At 41.5% G+C, this 20,657-nt stretch overlaps 1 protein-coding gene across 1 annotated transcript in view; it reads right to left on the bottom strand.

Annotated features, from left to right (window-relative positions):
* LOC138268205 (neural-cadherin-like) overlaps positions 1–20,657 on the bottom strand; it is a 506,556-nt gene that overhangs the window by 15,701 nt on the left and 470,198 nt on the right. The window contains exons 28-32 of the mRNA XM_069217644.1: positions 15,941–16,107; positions 9,297–9,561; positions 3,009–3,189; positions 2,165–2,409; positions 1,143–1,297 (exon numbers count right to left, since the gene is read on the bottom strand). Of these exons, the coding sequence (XP_069073745.1) occupies positions 1,143–1,297; positions 2,165–2,409; positions 3,009–3,189; positions 9,297–9,561; positions 15,941–16,107 (1,013 nt within the window). The remainder of the gene's footprint in view (positions 1–1,142; positions 1,298–2,164; positions 2,410–3,008; positions 3,190–9,296; positions 9,562–15,940; positions 16,108–20,657) is intronic.

Genomic DNA, 20,657 nt, shown 5'->3' on the forward strand with positions numbered 1-20,657 from the left:
GTAATGGGTCCACACTGGTCACGCGTGCGCACCCCCTCAGCTACTTAACACACGCTAAAGTTTCCAGCCATTGCAGCAAGTAATGAGACTGAAGGTTAGGTAGTGTTCCAAGACGTGTCTAATGTGTGGGGTTTGGGGTTGTTATATGTTTTTCACGCAGATAAATGGGATCCTGTTGATGACAATTGTATAGCTTGTAACGTATATCTGAAACATAAAACCAATAAAATATTTAAAAAAAAAAAAAAGTTATGGATGCAGACTACTCAATTGTCTTCGAGCATGTCATGTTTTCAGGTCTGCTGTTAGTCAAGACCGTTTGATTTTATTAAAATTATATAAAAATGCCATAAACTTGGTGGGCCCTCTTTATCCCTTGATATGTCATTGTGTCATTCACAATTTTCTGCTGCCCCTATAGCGAACAGCATGGTAGTGTCAGCCCACTTCAGCATTGGCTAGCTTCCCTGCGAATGAAGGCATTCTGCCTTTTCACAAGAAACACACCCACACACAAAGTAGTTCCCTTCAGTGCCAAGGACTACCATGGCAATGTGTGCCTTTGTGACCCAAAATAATCGTTTTTGTATTTAGCCACTGCTTTTTTTTATTATTTTTTTTATTTTAGACTGGACTAGGCAGCCTCCCCAACAGTAGTGTTTTGCTAACAATGTGGGAAAAAAAGGCACTGGCAAGGGCAAAAGGCTGACAGCCAATGCTTGTTTTTTTTGCCCCATCATCATGGATAAATAACACTGATTTTTGTGTGACTGTATTTTGATGCTGTACTTTTCCTTGACAGGTTTTACTAAATTAATCAACCAAACCTGTCACAGGCACTGAATCACTGCTTCCAGCTTTCTCTTTCAAATTTCCACTATTTCGCAACAATATTATTTTTGGTCGTAATTCTTATCTCATTGGCTGTTTATCGCATGCTGTAATCACATATGTTATTTTCAATTTTAAACCAAAATGTGACTGACACTTTTACAGTTAATGATTGGCATAAAGGAGGTATCCGATATTGATACGGTATTTGAATGTGGAACAAACCAACATATCACTAAAGAGAGGAGGCACATAACTATTGACTACAAAGTTTTGCCCTCTTAAATGTTGGCATGTGCTACAGTTCTTACGTGATCTTGTTCCCCGCCACCTTCTTCATTATAGTTGAGGATATTTTCCCTTATTTCTTCTAGGTCATCATGATAAGCAGAGATGTGGTACACCCCTTCATTTAATGTGGTTTTACTCTTCCATCGATTCCACAGAAATACACCAACAATCAGAACTGTAAGAGAACATTGATTTAAGATAAGCTACATTCAGATACATTAAATGGTGCAAACATCAAAAACTCTGGAGGTATGTCCGTTTCACTCAAGAAATCACTATGAGGAAAGGCTTTGTTGCACATTAAATACACCAATGGCTTTCTCAACTGTCACAGACGAAGCAAAGGTCTTGCACATAAGTATGGATTGAATATTGGGCTAAAACATTAACAGCGTACAAAAATGGATCATTCATTCATTTGGTCCATATCTGCAACATGATATGCCATAAACATATGGACAATACATCATATATCTAAACGTACTTTTCTGGGAACATGTAGTCTTAGGCAAAAGGTGTATAATGATCATTGTTGCGACATACCATATTTCTGCTTACTATCCACATTGTATCTATCTGCAGACTTCTCACAGACTATAGATAGTATTAACAATGAGTAACTTTTCACAGCTATCTAAAGAGGCAAAGGCTTGATTAGCATAGGAATATAAAGAGTTAAGATAAATGATGCTGAGGGTCTGCATGATGGATGTTTGACCTGGGGCGCTTGCTCCTATATGTGTATCATGGTCATTCTTGTGCCATTTTAATTTTAACTAGAACACTACGTTTAGGAGCAAAAATGCTCTTTAAGAAACTAGACAAATTTAGGGCATGCAGCACACAATTTCAAAGGCATCATTCATGTTGGCATCTTCATTTTAACATTTAAATTTATACGACGCTTGTGAGTTGGATAGTAGTGGTTGGACATACATGATGAGGAGGGACCAACGTTTAAAAATGTTCTGCTAAGGTATCATGACAAGTTGTGCAATATGTATAGCTAATTGATAACACAACATACAGTTTTAATAGATACCTAAAATTGCAGAGAAACACACACAGATGGAGAACATGGCTCTGAAGCTCAGACCACCATCTGTGTGAAAGACCGCCAGCATGATTTCACATTTACGACCAACGTATCCTTTGGGGCAGTGGCAGCTGAACTTTGTTGGAGATGGCGAGGAGCAGGTGCCATGCTTGCAGGGTCTTTTGGCACATGGTGTTGGAACACAATGCCTTCCTGTGGCATTCACTACCATTTGGGATCCCTCTGCACAACTGTATTGAGACAAAATAAAAAAAGTACACTAGCGCAAAACCAGTTTCTGGGGGTGACATGAACTTCAATGTTCATTCAAGCTTTCATAAAATAATAAGAGTTATGATACATAGGTTGTTTATTGTTCTTTATCTGCACACAGTGTTGTTGTCTTTTGTTCATAAAGTAATCCAAAGCAAATTGACAAGTTAAAAGTAAATAGAGATTGGACTATTTAGGTTCATTTCTGTGGGACAGAAATACCAGAGGGAAAATGGCAGTGGAAATATACAAAATATTGCTTTGTCAGTTACCCAAGAAAGTGCAAATAAGTGAAAAGCTAATTTTCAAAAAAATAAAGAAAAATATGTAGGCTTTAATGAAAAGTGTTGAATAATATCCTTCAAAAATGCTGACTAGATTTACTTATTTTATAATGTGATGAAATGCAGCCAAATGAATACTGTAAAATAAGACATATTTCCATATTGTTAATTTGTATCACTATAATTAATTGCATAATAATTTATCACATAATTTTCTTGTTGTCCTACTACCTTAAGCTACACCTGTGGTGTAATGTCAATGGAGAACAGCTACAGACCCCATTAGACTCTACCTGCATTCATATGTCCTCCAGAGATCGGTACATGAGAAAGGATGGCTACAAGGGCTGCTCCTGCAGGCCTCCGACAAGCAGCCTTCTATCACGCCATGGGATCGTAGCACAGTCCCCGCAGCAGTACTCCGATTATCGAGAGGCAACTGGTAGTTATTGAATCGCACATCTTTCATACACCCTGGGTCAGAAGACAAGGGAAGATAGAGAAGACTATTGCATACAGCTGTTTAACTACTCTGTAAAAATGGGAAGTAGAATTTCGCTCCATAAGTGCTTATCAGTGACAGCATAGTACTGGACAGACATATTTATCCAAAGCAAAGTGTGCACTAATATGCACTCTGCCACCTTGAATGCTCTTATAATAAGTCTTGAAGCAAGTCCTAATTCTCTCTGTTTTTTTCATTTTCCAACATACACAACAAATAATTCTAGTTTTGCCTCTCTACTCTAAAAATTAAAAATGTTCAACCGATATACTTAAATTCAAATACTTAATATTTATGATCTATTACACATACACCAATTTTTGAGGCATGCAATAGAGAAATCTACAATCTTGGATGTACCTGTCTGAGACAAAAAGTATTGAGGCATAATTAGAAGTACACCTTTCAAAAAGCAACATCACAAAGTGGCATAAACATTACATAAAAACACTCTAACAATTCATAAGAAAACAGCAAATGAAGACAGTATCATAGGCCTCATTCACATGCTCCCTTAAGCTGGCGAGCCTCCTACTTCCAAACACTAGCTATAAATTGAGACACAAGAATTACTACAACAGGCTCAAGGGTGAAGAAAAAACCTTTATGGTGACTGTCCCTCTTGTAAGCCCCTCACACATTAGAATGAACAGCAGTGAAGTTTAGCATAGGGGCTAAATATTTGAAAATGGATGTCCATATCCCTTATATTTATATAGCAGAAGCCCTTATGGGATGTGATGATGACCTTCACCTTGCCATCTTTCAGCTTTGGATCTCATGAGTGAATCACCTATGTTAAATTGGGCAAAAGTCAAAATGCATGTCAACAGGTAAGGCTCATGTCCCAGGCAAATTTATGTAGGAAATAATTTGTGTCTTAAGAAGTACCTACAGCCTTAGATCTTGATGACATCCCCAATAATTGTCTCATCACCTTTCATCAGAATGAATATCTAAAAAACCGTCAACTCTCATAACAAAAAACACAACAATGTAAATCTTCCCCTTCACAACTAATAATCAGGCTTTAGATTATGCTACAGCACCAAAGCAGTCATGATACGTGCACTATGCTACAGTTTTTGACTACAATCAAGAATTACACTTATTTTCTGATACATCTGGACCACTCCTTGGCATTCACACCCATTAGCCATCCCTCTGTAACCCACACTCTGAGATCTCAAATGGAATTCACCTACACTGGTTCTCTTACTACTTATCCAACTATCAGCAGTTCAAGCAGATGCATACCTAGAGATCCAAGAAGTGCTCTGTCGTCTGCATAGTATCCAATGGTTCCATCCTGTCCCATGTCATCTATGTGGAGCCTCTCGGAACCCTACTCAATGATCGCAAAATCACAATTCACCAACGGCCCACAATTATACGTGAAAATCTTCACATTCCTCTGCATTCTGAAATTCAGAAGATGACTCTTCCTCCTTCAGACTTGGATGTCCAGCTCTCATCTCAACCGCAACTCCACCAAGAATGAATTCCTCCTGTTTGGCAGCAACAACTAAAAAAATGCCCAAACCTGGGTCAACCACATGAACCTGGGGAACTACAAACCCCAACTATCAATGTGTGCCAAGTCAAAGAGATTTACTGTTGATACCTTCTTGCCCTTTGAAGAACACTTCTTTGAGAATACCAAGAAGGCAAGATACCAGCTCTCCCTCTCACAAATGTAAAACCTGTCCTTCCTGAAAGCGATTTCAGAATTACCATTCAAGTACATAAGTACTTGGCACTTGATAAAGACAGAGACTTGCTCCAAATAAATAATTTTAATTAGGCAGGCCACAAACAAGAATAGAACAAAGTCCACAAGATTAAAATATGTAACAAATCAAGCTTGGCATGCTAGTCTTAAATTAGTACCTTAAATTAAAAACCTCCAAGTAAGACACCCGCAGAAATCAGGAGCCGCCGTTGAATTTCAAAACTGCACAAATAGTAGCTTTTCTAATATTTGTTTTGAATTACTAGCCTGTTCTTGGACTGGTATCAATGTAGTCAATGTTTCTGATTAACCATCTTCTTATGAAACCTAGTGATTTCTGTTTGCACTAAAACCTGTTAAAGAGGGTGACTGTTTGGTAGCTGAGGTCCTAATGACGAGACACAAGGCACAGGTTTCCAAAATAACTATGCACTAAAGATGCTCCTCCTATTACAAAGGTTCTTTCACTAAAAGATAAATACTCTACGAGTGTGTTTGATAGCATTAGTTCTGCTGCCTTATTTAATAACTGATACCATGATCCAGTTAGTGACTACATTACCATGAGCGGTGCTATTGGGCTGTCCAAGACTCATGTAGATACTGTGAAATGGTCAGTAAAATAAGTCACAGAGTCACTCCCTGTTTTCAACACTCAGGATACAAAAGATAATGGACTTAGTCCTGAAGGTGGCCCATTAAAAAACTGAAAGCTAATTTGAATCACATTTGGAGTTTCTAAACTAGAAGGGATATATTTACAACTCTACAAATTAATTTTGCTAAAGCCTGCCGCATAAAATTACAGGTAACTTTACACTTAAGTTGGTTGATTCTATAACAATTGTATGGCATGTTTATACAAATTATTTTGTCCCCCATGACAAGCCCACTTAGTCACATTACAAATATTTGGTAGATCATTTAAATTCAAAAATATTTCGTACTTTATTTTTTTTTTAATTGTTTGCAATGTTTTAACAGTTCTTCAGATAATTTTTATCTTTTGTCACGTGTGATATACTGACGTCGTGTTTGTTCTATTACACCTAAGAATGATTTACAAAAAACTTGGATGAGTTGTTTCCCCACTTGGACAGATACCCCAAATTCAAAGTTCATTCACCTATGATTAAGATATGTGCAATCCAGTTTTACATTTTGAAATGTGAATTACTCTATAAATACATATCATCATAAATAAAAGTCTTATCCTGCTGAGATGCATCTGTCTCCTTAATATACAGGCATTAAAAAAGGTTCCTACGTTTTTAGACTCATGTCGATTATCTTTAGGGACTGTGCATCTATGCTTTAGCAGTACTAATATTTATATACCAGAACAGCTGACTGGGACATTATTGTGATAATTGTCACACTCTATTAGGGATTATATGGTATATCATCTTCCTATGAATAATTGCTCTTGCAAGTTGGAAATGTCAGTGTGAATCCCCTTTCTGTGGCATCAATTGGATACTGTGTTTACAAGTATGTCCGGCTCATAGTGGTCAAAATCCTATGAACTGCTGGACACAGAGGGATGCATTTCATTTGGTGCTGGGTGATGCGAGTATCGCACTGATTTAGGTCAAAACACGCCCTTGGCTTTGAATGCCTATTATTACAAGATGTATGGTTAATAATTGCACTGAAATTCCTGAGTCATAAAATCTTAACTTTCTAGTAGGAGTAGAAATATGGTTAGCTGGTAATTACACTCTTGGTATCCTAGGGGGTATTCCAATAGGCTGTAGTTTTATTGTTCTGAGCAGAAACAGAGGCCCAGCAGTGTTGAGCTGCTGTTTCTTCTTAAGGATAGCATTGAAAAGCTGCGTTTGTTGCACTAAGCTTCCAATTTTCCAGTTCCACATGCCTCCAATTGCCATATTGAGTAATTAAACTGGAGCACTAACATGATATCAGTGGCCCAGCTCACGTGGGGGTGAACATCTCAATTTCAGAACACTAGACCAACTAGTGATACTGCTGAATTGAAAACTCCCTAAAACAACTACACCACTAACCTCCCCTGCTTCCTGACTCTGCCAGAGGCCATGTTGGCAGTAAAAATGTCTGTTTGGTCTACCAAAACAGCATGCCAGAGAACTATGGGCCTGATTTTGATCTTGGCAGAGGGAATACTCTGTCACAAATGTGACGGATATTCCGTCTGCTGTATTGCAAACCCCATAGGATATATTGGGACCCTCCATTATCCCCCCCCCCCCACCCCCAGGTGGTGTCCTTTTGGTGCCTAGGCTCTGGTCACAACTCCAAGTCGTGTGACCATTGCAGACCAGGAGGGAAAGCTGTTCATTGTTGAGCATAAGTTGTCACAGTCTTTTCACAAGTCATGCTCACTTTCCAAGTCGCTGGCCTAGTCCCAGTCACAAGATAATTCTCAACTCAAGCAACTGCTCCACTTTCCATCCACAAATCTTTGTGTAAGTCAAAGTTCTAATGCAAACACAAGAAAGTGAAGCAGGACTCTCCCCCATTGCGCCACTCTGGTTTCAAAGAGAAGGCATGAGGATGTCAAGATCTGAGCTGCACTCTTTTGAGGTTACCAGACACAGTGCCTTTTCCCCAGTTCCCTGTTGGTCCTGACATGCCTAAGTTCCCCAGGCTGCTGCCAACCCTGCAGTAGATCTCTTCCCAGAGACCATGCACCAAATCTTTAGTGCCCTTCTGACTCACTCTGGCATACATTCCGGCTCCACAGAGCAACAGGGGTCTTCAGTCATGTTTACTACCAACAAGGGCTACCCCATTGCCATCTTTCCCCATAGGACCTGTACTGTCAGTTCTAGCTTGCCCCATGTTATGTTACAAAATAACTAAAGCACAAACAATTATCATGCTTCCTAACTCTAACCTATGACTTTGGTATGACGCCACTATGAGCATAGGCTCAGCTCCCTTTTTAGCTCTGACTCTGATCCCCTGCAAGAACAAGGACTCCAGCAAGATGCTGCTGGGTAGGAGGATGACTAGCTTTCCCCTCATTATACTTATGATGAATTATAACTCAACTCCGAAAATATCAGTGGGCTTGACACGTGCCCTGAAACACTGGACATCAACAGAATTAAGGGGATTATTACAACATTGGTGGGCGGCAGTTGTAACCGCCGTGCGGCCGCAATCCTGCGGTGCCCATTATGACATCCCCGATGGGCCGGCAGGCGGAAACAGAGTTTCCGCCCGCCAGCCCAGCAGGGATGTGGGCCGCAACATGGGAGCCGGCGGTGTTTTGGCCGAGCGACAGGTGCAGTTGGACCCGTCGCGCTTTTCACTGTCTGCAGAGCATTTTGATGAAAGAGGAAAAATTGTGATATTTTGATAAAAGCAAATGAGAGGAAAGATAGGGCAATCCGTTACTAAGTCAAGACCAAATAAATAATTATTAACCATGGCATTTTTATCAGATATGTTAAAAAATAATTGCTGTAAATCAAAGAAACGTTTGCCTTAACGAAATAATGTAACTGATGCTAAGACTGACTGAAAACCTCAGGAAGATTACCCTGAAATGCGGGACGCTAACTGCAGAAGACTGTGCCAGCAACAATATAGGTAATCATAAAATAAATACAAGTGCTAGAAAATTGCTGGATACATTATTTAAAAAACGAAATAGCATAATAAGATGTAGAGCTTCTATTGTGCACGAGTCTGTGTGAGGCAATTAGTAGTGCCCCCTAATCACAACTAAATGTATAAACTCCCTTGATTATATATATGAAACTATGGGTATTATTCAACACCTTTATTTTGAATGCAAGATGTGTAATAGATAAAAGTTTCAATTTTAAATAATTTTATGTATACGAATAACTGTCGTAAAAAGCATAAACTCCTACAATTAAATAAGAGTGACTTGTGCACAGATTCACAAGATAGTAAACTATGTAGGATTATTTTAAGATATGATATCATAGTACTGATACTCTGTAGTACTGTCGAAGTTACAACCTATTGAAAAAGTGATCCTGACACGAAACATGCTGACTGTTGAAACATCAGTATAAAAACATTAATCTGAGATACCTGAGAATAACCAGCAAGTAGTCAATTCTTGTGAAATACAAAGAACAACATTTATCTTTGGGCTGTTATTGGAACGTTATTGATGCATCGGCTACTGTATGCAATATGTATTAGAGTTTACTACTGAATAATGCTTATATTATCATGATTGTCAGCAGTGGCTATCTGGTGTAGAAGAGAGCACCTAAAAGCAGTGGGTCAATTTTCTAACTAACCATTACTGTGGATATTTGTGTGGGGAAGTTGTTGCTTGTAAGGTCAACCACTAGTCCGTGTGCAGAGAAGACTCACCTTGAAAGCTTGCATTTTGATGGATGTGGTAAGTGTTTCCGATAACCAGACTGTTAAGATCAAATCCAATTTCTTTGTAAACTCCTACTGACTTTGTTACTTCTCTCTTTCCTCCTCCACCGTCGAGGCGAAGAATAAACTCATTGTCGAAACGCTCCAGGGTAACTGAGTGCCACTCTCCATTGTCGACAGAGTAGGATGGAAGCTGCATCCTATAATCACCATCCCCAAGGTTGTAAGAAACGGCCAGCAATCCTTGCAGCACCTGGGACAATAGCAGAGTTTTCTTTTTTAGATTGAAAAATAGTGTTTTGTAGTGTACTCCCCTTTGTATATACTGGTCCATGTTCGAAATGGGGTTTCTGGTTGGCTAGGGTATGCACCTAAGCCAGGCAGAACCTACCCACTCTAGTCAGGGCGAGATGGTCACACACCCAGGATAACCCATTCTCACCCCCCTTGGTAGGTTGGCACGAGCAGTTGGGCCTAACTCGGAGTCAATGTGTACAGCGTTTGCACAACACATGTGATGCAATAAATACACCACAAGGGAAACACAACATCAAGTTATATAAAAATAAACTGTATTGTACACGTTATTATACCAAACACAACATGTCAGTAATACCCTGCTACCCAAGCAGTTGTCAGAACATTATACAGTACTATTATCCTGTGACTACCCACAGTAATCACAATATACACATGACTTCTGGTTATTCTGCAACATAAGCAGCAGTCAGGTAAACATCACTACACAGGATGCACGTCATAAGAAGCATACCATCCTAAACGCCTAAGCATCAGTATGAATGCCCACAAGGTGAAACATTCTCCATGAGACACATGTCAGAATGCCTATAATATCACAAAGGGTAAGACATTATCGTGACTGTCCCATGCATTGCTCAAGCGTATAGGCCCAGGGCTCCTGGGCTCATGTTAGGAATGATCAGGTTTAGAACAAGGGTAATGCATCCAGCATGGGGGCTCCTGCGCCCCTACCTCTGTGAATGCAGTAAAGACAAGGCTTGGCAGGGACGGGCCCTCGGATGAGGATTCCCTTTCCCATCCTGCCAGCCGTTCCTGCATTGCCCCCCCAAAAGACTAAAAAACTAAGTCCCAGGAGAGGGGGTTAAAGGCTGTATGGCACCAATCCAGTGGCACACCAACAGCAAGAAATACATCCCAGGTCCACGAGGAGACCTCTCAGGGTCTCCTCCATGAAGGGCACAGCTTCGCCATGGGTTCTCACTTCTGAGGGGAGCGGCCACTAGCATGGAGGGTGCAGTCCTCCTAGTCAGAGGAATGCGAATGTCGGTTTCCCCCCTAGGCAAGTGTAATGTGTACAGGGGCGCTGGAAGTGTAAGAAAACACCAAAGGTAAGTAAAGTACCTCACCCCAGAGCCCAGGAACACAGGAGTAAAGTACAGCAAGTTTCCTCTGAACACACTAGAAGTTGTGGTAAGGGATTATGCAAAAACCAAGCAAGACACCAACAATGGATTCCTGGACCTGAAGACCTGCAGAGAGAGGAGACCAAGTCCAGAAGTCCATGAAAAGTCCAGGAAGAACAGGAGCCCCTGCTAACCCGGATGAAGGTGCCAGAGTGGATTCTCTGGTTGGAAGAAGAAGTCAGAAATGCACCGAAGAAGACAGCTGCAGGTTCCTGCTTGGTGCAAGAGATGTCCCACATCGAGTCGTTGGATGCAGGCTGGTTTTCATTGTTGGATTGCGCCATCCACGCTTGGCTAATGCAAATGTCGCAGTTGGCGGGAAAAGGCAGTACCTGGAGGTCTCAACTTGGACTGAGGAGACAGAGGGGATTCTCAGCACTTTAGAGAACCCTCAGAAGACCAGGCAGCACCCACAGGAGTCCCAGAACACAGGGACAAAGGAGTTGCAAAATGCGGTCGTCGCAGCACTACACAAAGGGATCCCACGCTGCTGGACAACTCAGGGAGCTGAGCGTCACAGGATAAAGTGCTGGGGACCAGGGCTACGCTGTGCACCAAGGATTTCTGGAAGAAGCGCACAGAAGCCCTAGGAGCTGCAGAACACCCAGTGCACAGGGGTACTGTCTGGCTCAGGGAGGCAAGTCCTTACCTCCACCAAATTTGGACAACTGGACCTTTGGACAGTTAGGATCACTTCGGTCCGCCACCTGTGTTCCAGGGATCACACTCGTTGACAGGAGAGAGAGTCCCCTGAGTACCGGTTGTCGTTGCAGAGAGGTGCCTGCTGAAGCAGGGAAGTGACTCTGTCACTCCACGGGAGATTCCTTTGGTCCTTCTGGTGCAGAATGAAGACAGGCAGTCCTCAAAGCGTGCACAACCTGGAAACTGTTGCAGTTGCTGGCAAGAGCTGAAGTTGCAGAGTTGCAGTAGCCTTCTTGGATACTTTGTTGTAGTTACAGCATTCCTGGAGCAGTTTGCGGTTGATCTGACGGTCAGAAGCTGAAGCAGAGGAGTCCTGGTGGAGTCTTGCAAACCGAATCTGAGGAAAAATACAGAGGAGAGACCCTAAATAGCCTTGAGAGGGGGGTTGGCTATCTAAACAGGTATGCACATATCAGGAGGGGTCCTGACGTCACCTGCTGGCACTGGCTACTCAGATACTCCCAGAGGGTCCCCACATCTTGGAATCCAAGATGGCTAACGCCAGGGACACTCTGGAGAAGCTCTGGGCACCACCCCTGGGGTGGTGATGGACAGAGGAGTGGTCACTCCCCTTTCCTCTGTCCAGTTTCGCGCCAGAGCAGGGACTGGGGGTCCCTGAACCGGTGTACACTGGATTATGCAAGGAGGGCACCATCTGTGTCCTTCAAAGCATTTCCAGTGGCTCTGGGAGGACACCCCTCCCATGCCTGTAACACCTATTTCCAATGGGAGAGGTTGTAACACCCCTCTCCTAAAGGAAATGCATTGTTCTGCCTTCCTGGGATTGAGCTGCTCAATCCCCAGGAGGGCAGTAACCTGTCTGTGAGGTGGCAGCAGCTGGGGACAGCAGTGGAAACCTCAGAGGCTGGTTTGGCAGTACTAGGGGTGCACGGTGGAGCTCCCAGGGTGCGTGGAATTGGCCCCCTAATACCAGAATCGGATTGGGGGTACAATTTCTCAATCTTAGACACCTCACATGGCTATATTTGGAGTTACCATTGTGAAGCTACATATATGTACTGACCTATGTGTAGTGTACACTTATAATGGCGTCCCCGCACTCACTAAGTCCGGGAAATTGATCCTGGACAATGTGAGAGCACCTCTGCTAGTGCAGGGGTGCCCTCACACGCAGTAACTTTGCACCTAGCCTTCAGGAACGGAAGGTTAGACATATAGGTGACTTATAAGTTACTTGGTGCAGTGAAAATGGCTGTGAAATAGTGCTTGCACTATTTCACTCAGTCTGCAATGGCAGTCCTGAAGAAGTGTTTGGATGAGCTACTTAAGGATCTTCTGGAACCCCAATGCCCTGGGTACCTAGGTACCATATACTAGGGACTTATAAGGGGGGGTCCAGTATGTCAATTTGGAGTGGAATACTGGGTTACCAGTATGCAAGTACAAATATGGAATCAGAGCAAGCATAAGCGCTGGAGTTCTGGTTGGCAAGACTCCAGTGGCACAGTCAAGCATACTGACAAAACAGTAAAACATACTGACATGTAGGCCACAAACTATGAGCACTGGGGTCCCAGTAAGACCGTAAAAACACACTGACAAACAGGCCGAAAATGGGGGTAACCATGTTAGAAAGAGGCTACTTTCTCACACAGTCCAAGGCGGTTCCCAGTGAGTCCCTCCAGTAGCATTCTGTGTTGAGTCCAGTAGTCCATTAATGTCTCAAAATTGTGGGGGAAAGCCGCCGGTGCTCATACACAATTTGCGCAGTGTTAACAAAGAGGGGGAGAGGAGGTTCCCAACCAGTTACAACTGGTTCCAGGAGTGTCCCCTCTCTCCTCCAGCACAGGCTCCAGACATCAGTTGGGGGTAAACGAGCCCTTTGTTTGAGGCCAGGACACAGCCTTTACAAACGCAGGTGTGCCCCGCCTCCCATTCTCTCAGCCCAGGAAGACCATTCAATCCATTATGTAGATGCACTTCTGTGACACCTCCACCCTCCCTGTGTACAGGCTGTCTGAAAAGTATGCACAAAGCCCAGCTGTCACTCTGCCCAGACGTGGATTGGAGTCAAGCTGCAAAACAGCAGAGTCATAAGCACAGAGAAATGCTCACTTTCTAGAAGTGGCATTTCTATAATGGTAATAAAAAATCCAGCTGCACCGGTAAGCAGCATTTCTCACCATTACAACCATACCAAACATGCCTATGCTACCCCTCATCAATCAGACAATACCCCCTAGACATAAGGCAGGGTATTCCCAATGCAATCCTATGAGAAGGCAGCACTCACAGCAGTGAGAAACCAAATAGGCTGTTTGTCACTACTAGGACAGGCCACACAACCAGGCACATGTCCTGCCTTCTACATACATAGCACCCTGCCCACAGGGCTATCTAGGGCCTACCTTAGGGGTGACTTATATGTAGTAAAGGGGGAGTTTCAGACCTGGCAAGTACATTTAGATGCCATTTCCCTGTGACAGTAAACTGTGCATACAGGCCCTGTGCTAGCAGGCCTGAGGCAGGTTTGAAACCACTGTGGGTGGCACAAGCAGCACTGCAGGCCCAATAATAGCATTTGATTTACAAGCCCTGGGTATAGGGATACTAGTGTACAAGGGACGTACAGGTAAATTAAATATGCCAATCACGTATAAGCCAATCATACCAAGTTTACAAGGGAGAGCACATGCACTTTAGCAATGATTATCAGTGATAAAGTGACCAGAGTCATAACATCAGCCAAAAAGGGTCAGAGAAAATAGGAGAAGGCAAAAAGTTTGGGGAATGACCCTGTAAAAAGAGCCAGGTCTACATAAAGCTCCAGCTTTATGTTGTGTGAGGCAGGTGGCACTCTGGAAGGAAGTGATTAGTCAGTGTTAGTTGCAGGACCAATTGATGGACAAGTGAGACCAATGGGCTAACAGTGGGGCATTTCAGGAACAGCTGTACTTGGATATACTTTTAAGCATTTGCTGCTACTGGAAGTTTTCTGTGGCTTTGCCTAAAATCATAAGCCCCTAAGGTGACTGTCCTGTATCCAAGCAATTAAAACGACAAACATTTAATATCAGAGTAGTAATCAATATGGGGACATCTTGAAGATGGTACCACTTTGTGCTAACAATAACCTGACAAGTCTCACACATCAGCCCATGCATTTAAATCAACATACATCAGCTAAGACATATACGCATTTATATATATGCTAGTTAACAGATCAGCGAATACATCAAAGCAAATCAGCCAGTGCATATAAATAACTGCTGAACATTCATATTTCAATAAGCAGTTATTAAATATAATGAATCAGTCAATGTATATCAGTCATTACATATTGGTCCCAACAAGCCAGAAAATATAATTCACCTAATACGCATCGGCCAATATGCATTAGTAAGTACATAATAGCCAACATACATTAGTCAGTATGGGTTTGGAAATACTTATTAGACCGCACGTCTTAGCCAGCATGCCTCAAACAACTCACATCTATCAAACAATATTAGACACTTTGTATCAGTTATCATTTCAGCCAGTTCGAAATGCAAAGGCTCTTTGATGGCACTATCAAGTTCAAAGGAAACAAGATTGAGGGTAAAGTGTATGTACCTGTGGTAGGTAATACTATTTTGAGTTGGCCTCACCAGAAACTACTTGGTATCATTTTAAATCCTAATTCAGTACCTCAAGTGCAAGTTCAAATCGTCAACAACATATGGGATGAAATAATACTGGAGTATCTCATCCTCGTCGCCAAATTGTAGTGTAGGATAAAGAAGAGAAATCTGCTTCAATTAAGTAAACGTCGTAAGAATATTTATTTCTGAAATATGCACATCCAAAGAGACTCCAGCCACATATACTCCTTCCCTCACTCCTTGGTCCACACTCCCACCAACCTTCTAGAATCCCATCACTGGTAGCAGACCATTGTAACAGAGAGAGAGGGAAAACAAAAGATACCAAACTAAGATAAATTCTTTAAAATACAATATACATAACACATGCAAAAAAGCTTACCAACCTATATACAATTTGCACAATATTACACTCTGCTTCATCACTTACCACAAAATCGCTCTCATCCTTTTGAGTGTAATGGGGAAGATGCCCTTAATTACACCTAAAATTACAGATGTTGCCAGTACAGCATTGATATTTAAAATAGTGTAGCACTATATACATTGTAAACATGTATATCAAAACAAAGCAATTCGGTTATTTCAACAATGAATTTCAGTTATTTATGTAAAAGTATTTATTTCCAGATAACTGATTAGATAAACAAGGAGTTTTTGGGAAATACCATTGACGATGACCGCTCTTCTCATGTTTTATAAATTTCTTTCCTAGAAATTGGTGTGCGAACAGGTGAGTGATTTCTCAGAAATTGTAATGTCAAGCCAACCCCAGAAGGTGACAGCAATTCTCACACTCTTGTGTGTTAACAAGCATAAAGCCATTATGTTCCCTAAGTCAGCCTCCAGGATGCAGGAAATCAATTCCTTTGTGCCTTACCTGAAACGTGATTTGGTCAGTCTGGCCTCGAGAAGATAGACTCATGATATAGCTGTTGGGCTGCCGCGTCCTGATCATCGCCTGAAAAAGGGTCTTGCGAGCTGAGATGGTGGCAGGAAGCCTATACCGAATGTGACTAGCCATCCCAAAGGAGTATTCTCCGGGAACTAGGAAATGTGGCAAAAAAACATCAAGGTTGGTAATATATGGGTAAAAAGAAATAGTTCATTGCTATTCATAGTATTACTATCATTATTAATAATGAGAAGAAGAATGTTAATGATGCTACTTATTTCTACAGCGCAACGACCTCTAAAGGACCTAGGCGTGTTGCGTGGCTTGGGTCCTTTGATTTTAATTTTTCAGATCTTCTGGCTAACACCACGGCAGGGCTTTGGGGATTGATACAGTTACTTGACCAGTTCCTTTGCTCGCCTGCCATTTCTCCTTTGTGGAAGTAAGAAGTGGGCCCAGACACAGTAGCCATCTTGGTATGAGTTGATATTTTAAAGTCCTCGCACCATGGCTATATTCAACTTGGAACTCACAGTGGCAGTGAATGTTCTTCGCTACACAGCAATTTTGAGCATGCACACTTTCAAGGGCAGGTAAGTATTTTTGAAAACTCTTTAATTGGAAATGTTGGTATCATTGTGAAATACAGAAGGATTTCTTCTGGCTTTGGTTCCTTGTCGCTACGACTGTATGTCTTGATACGCATCTTGGCAGACAGCATCATGTCAGAAGAAATCACAGAGATCCCCTTGTCACTTCTTTCTTGGATATTACATTTTCTTGTGACTTATTGTATCCTTTGGGATCCAGATTTTTGCCCTGGCTGGCTGCTGTATTCTATTTATACATAATAAACACCCCACCCCAATGGCGGTTACCTCTGGGAAGTTATCATTAGGACCAAGTTTCCATAGGAAAAACATATTTTGGTTTGCTAATAACTTCAGTGCGGTTTGACAATTCTTCACAAAACAAAAACAAAAAAGTGCATCCACTTCGGGGTGATCAGTCAAGCTGGTCCAGAAGCATCAAAGGTGGTGGTCCCAAACGTGTATTTCCCAATACAATTTTCCTTAGGAAAATTAGACCGAGCTACAGCCAAAACAACTAAATGGAATTACAACAAGGTTGGCAGAAAGCTAGATCATGATCCAGAAAGTATGCTTTTTACAATGTGCTTTAAATCCATCCAGTGGTTATTGAAAACTCAAGGTTCCAAATATTTGAGGAGGATCTGTGAATCTAACAGATCAAAAGATATGATCTGATTGGCTGTCACCAGATTAACAAAGATGTGGCAGCAACCATTTTAGGACTCTGGAACTCATTCCTCTATTCCTGAAAAAGGTTTTAAAAAATACATAGAGGGGCAGGGCATCCCCCACCCCAAGCCAACACCTTAATTAAAAAAAGAAATACTGGCGCTTGTCCTTTATAAATGTGAACCTGCCTCCGCACTCCAGGTGGACCAGGGCCCGGAGTATTTCAGTGCTTTTTTGTGTGTTTTGTTTAAGAGAAGGAGCAGGTGTCCCCCCTTCCTAGCCTTGTTTTTAGACCCCAGAATGGGCACCCAAAAAATAATGAAAAAAGTATAGAAATAATTATTTTATTTTTAACTGCTCTGTGCAAATAGAGCACCATAATGCCCTACAAGTGTTTTTTAATAATAATTGTGGATCTTGTTAGTGCCCCTAGAAGGGGTAGGAGCACCACTAAACATTTATAATGTTCTGATGGGCTGGTAGGAGCACAACTGCCTACCAGCAGCAGTAAAATAAAATACACAGTAAGTCTCCTGGGTCATTGTGTTCCCAGGAGAGCTTATTATATGTTTTAAAGCACTCCAAGCTAGAACTGTATGCTCTTCAGCTGACATGCAGGGGGATCTTGTGGTTGATTCTGTGGCTACACTTTGTGACCTGAAATTTTTTAAAAAAGACTCAGATATGTGTAGTGCCTTATTTTAAATAATGCTTTAATGAAAATATAATTACTATTATTAAATATTGCACTGTTTCCATTTATCAAGTATACATTTGATTACAGCTATTGGTATATTTATGACTAAGCCAATAGGTCTGTTTTATACATGCTGATATGCTGGTCCCTGGATAAAACCAATATGCCTGCTGACCCCTTGATAAAGCCATTAGGTCTGCCATACTTAAAATTACATTATTTATACTGTTACATGACATATTCAGCTGTGCGCAGCGGTGGGCGCCCAACCCACCCACCTCGCATGGCCTTCATTGGGTGTGTTGGGTGATAGACAACTTACTTTAATTTTTTTTTTAAACACAGACATTCACTGAAAACACAAAGGTTAAAGTGACGTCATAGTCAGGAATTGTAATAATATGTCACTTTACAGAACAAAACCTTAGAAATTTACTGAAACAACCAAGGGTTAAAAGGATGTTATAGTTCGGTGAAAATGGCAGTTAAAACATACAATTTCAAACAAACAAAACCACTGAAATTTATCAGTTAATGTAACTATAACTCGAGCCCTCGCCATGCACTGCTAAGTTACCTCCCATATTACATCACTCAGGACTTGCTTTGTGACATTAATGATCACAAGACTGCAACATCTGAAATGACATCTTTAATGACAACACTGTCCATGGTTACTTTCGGACACGTTTATAACAGGTGAATTTCATTGATTTTGTTAGTTTAAAACATATGTTTTAGCCAACAATTTCACTTAACTATAATGCACCTTTAACCTTTTTTAAGTGAATATATGTTTGCTTAAACTCTTTAAATCTGACTTTGTATGTATGTGAATACATGTATGGAAAATGTCACTTACCCAGTGTACATCTGTTCGTGGCATGGGACGCTGCAGATTCACATGCTGTGCATTATCCTGCCATCTAGTGTTGGGCTCGGAGTGTTACAAGTTGTTTTTCTTCGAAGAAGTCTTTTCGAGTCACAAGACCGAGGGACTCCTCCCTTTCGGCTCCATTGCGCATGGGCATCGACTCCATCTTAGATTGTTTTCTCTGCAGAGGGTGAGGTAGGAGTTGTGTATATAGTAAAGGTGCCCATGCAATGGAGTAAGTATGTATGTACATAATGTGTATAAAATTAGTATATATTTACAAATGTACAAGTTTTCTCAACTTACAACGGCTACAGGCTCCCGGGGAGGCGGGAGGGCGCATGCGAATCTGCAGCGTCCCATGCCACGAACAGATGTACACTGGGTAAGTGACATTTTCCGTTCGATGGCATGTGTAGCTGCAGATACACATGCTGTGCATAGACTAGTAAGCAGTTATCTCCCCAAAAGCGGTGGCTTAGCCTGTAGGAGTTAAAGTTGTCTGAAATAATGTTCATAATACGGCCTATCCTACTGTGGCTTGTTGTGTTAACACATCTACACAGTAATGTTTTGTGAATGTTTGAGGCGTAGACCATGTGGCTGCCTTACAGATTTCTGTCATAGGTATATTTCCTAGAAAGGCCATTGTGGCACCTTTCTTCCTGGTGTAATAGGTAGATCTCTTTTTGCTTTATTATAACAGGTCTGAATACATTTCACTATCCATCTGGCAATGCCTTGTTTGGAGATTGGATTTCCTGCATGAGGTTTTTGGAAGGCTACAAACAATTGTTTTGTTTTGCGAAATTGTTTTGTTCTATCAATGTAATACATTAGTGCTCTTTAAATGTCTAACGTATGTAAGGCTCTTTCAGCTACTGAGTCTGGTTGTGGAAAAAAGACTGGGAGTTCCACTGTTTGGTTTAGGTGGAACGGTGATATAACTTTTGGTAAGAATTTGGGATTTGTGAGGAGAACCACTTCATGTTTATGTATTTGTATAAAGGGTTCTTGTATAGTAAATGCTTGTATTTCACTTACTCTTCTAAGAGATGTGATAGCTATTAGGAAGGCTACTTTCCAGGTTAAGTATTGCATCTCACAAGAGTGCATGGGTTCAAATGGTGGACCCATGAGTTGTGTTAATACAATATTGAGGTTCCACGAGGGAACTGGTGGTGTTCTCGGGGGTATGATTCTTTTTAAACCCTCCATAAATGCTTTGATGACTGGCATTCTAAAGAGTGATGTTGAATGTGTAATCTGCAGATAGGCAGATATTGCTGTGAGATGTATTTTAATGGAAGAAAATGCTAGTTTAGATTTTTGTGAGTGTAATAAGTAGCTTACAATGTTTTTGGCGGAAGCATGTAGTGGTTGAATTTGATTATTATGGCAGTAATAAGCAAATCTTTTCCATTTGTTTGCGTAACAATGTCATGTAGTTGGTTTTCTAGCTTGTTTAATGACCTCCATACATTCTTGTGTAAGGTCTAAATGTCCAAATTCTAAGACTTCAGGAGCCAGATTGCTAGATTGAGCGATGCTGGATTCGGGTGTCTGATCTGTTGTTTGTGTTGAGTTAACAGATCTGGTCTGTTTGGTAGTTTGATATGAGGTACTACTGAAAGGTCCAGTAGTGTTGTATACCATGGTTGGCGAGCCCAGGTTGGTGCTATTAGTATTAGTTTGAGTTTGTTTTGACTCAATTTGTTTACCAGATAAGGAAGGAGTGGGAGAGGGGGGAAAGCGTAAGCAAATATCCCTGACCAACTCATCCATAACGCATTGCCCTTGGACTGAGGGTGTGCATACCTGAACGCGAAGTTTTGGAATTTATGTGTTTTCTTTTGTTGCGAATAGGTC

The sequence above is a fragment of the Pleurodeles waltl genome, chromosome 12 (genome assembly GCF_031143425.1).
Source record: "Pleurodeles waltl isolate 20211129_DDA chromosome 12, aPleWal1.hap1.20221129, whole genome shotgun sequence".
NCBI lineage: Eukaryota > Metazoa > Chordata > Amphibia > Caudata > Salamandridae > Pleurodeles > Pleurodeles waltl.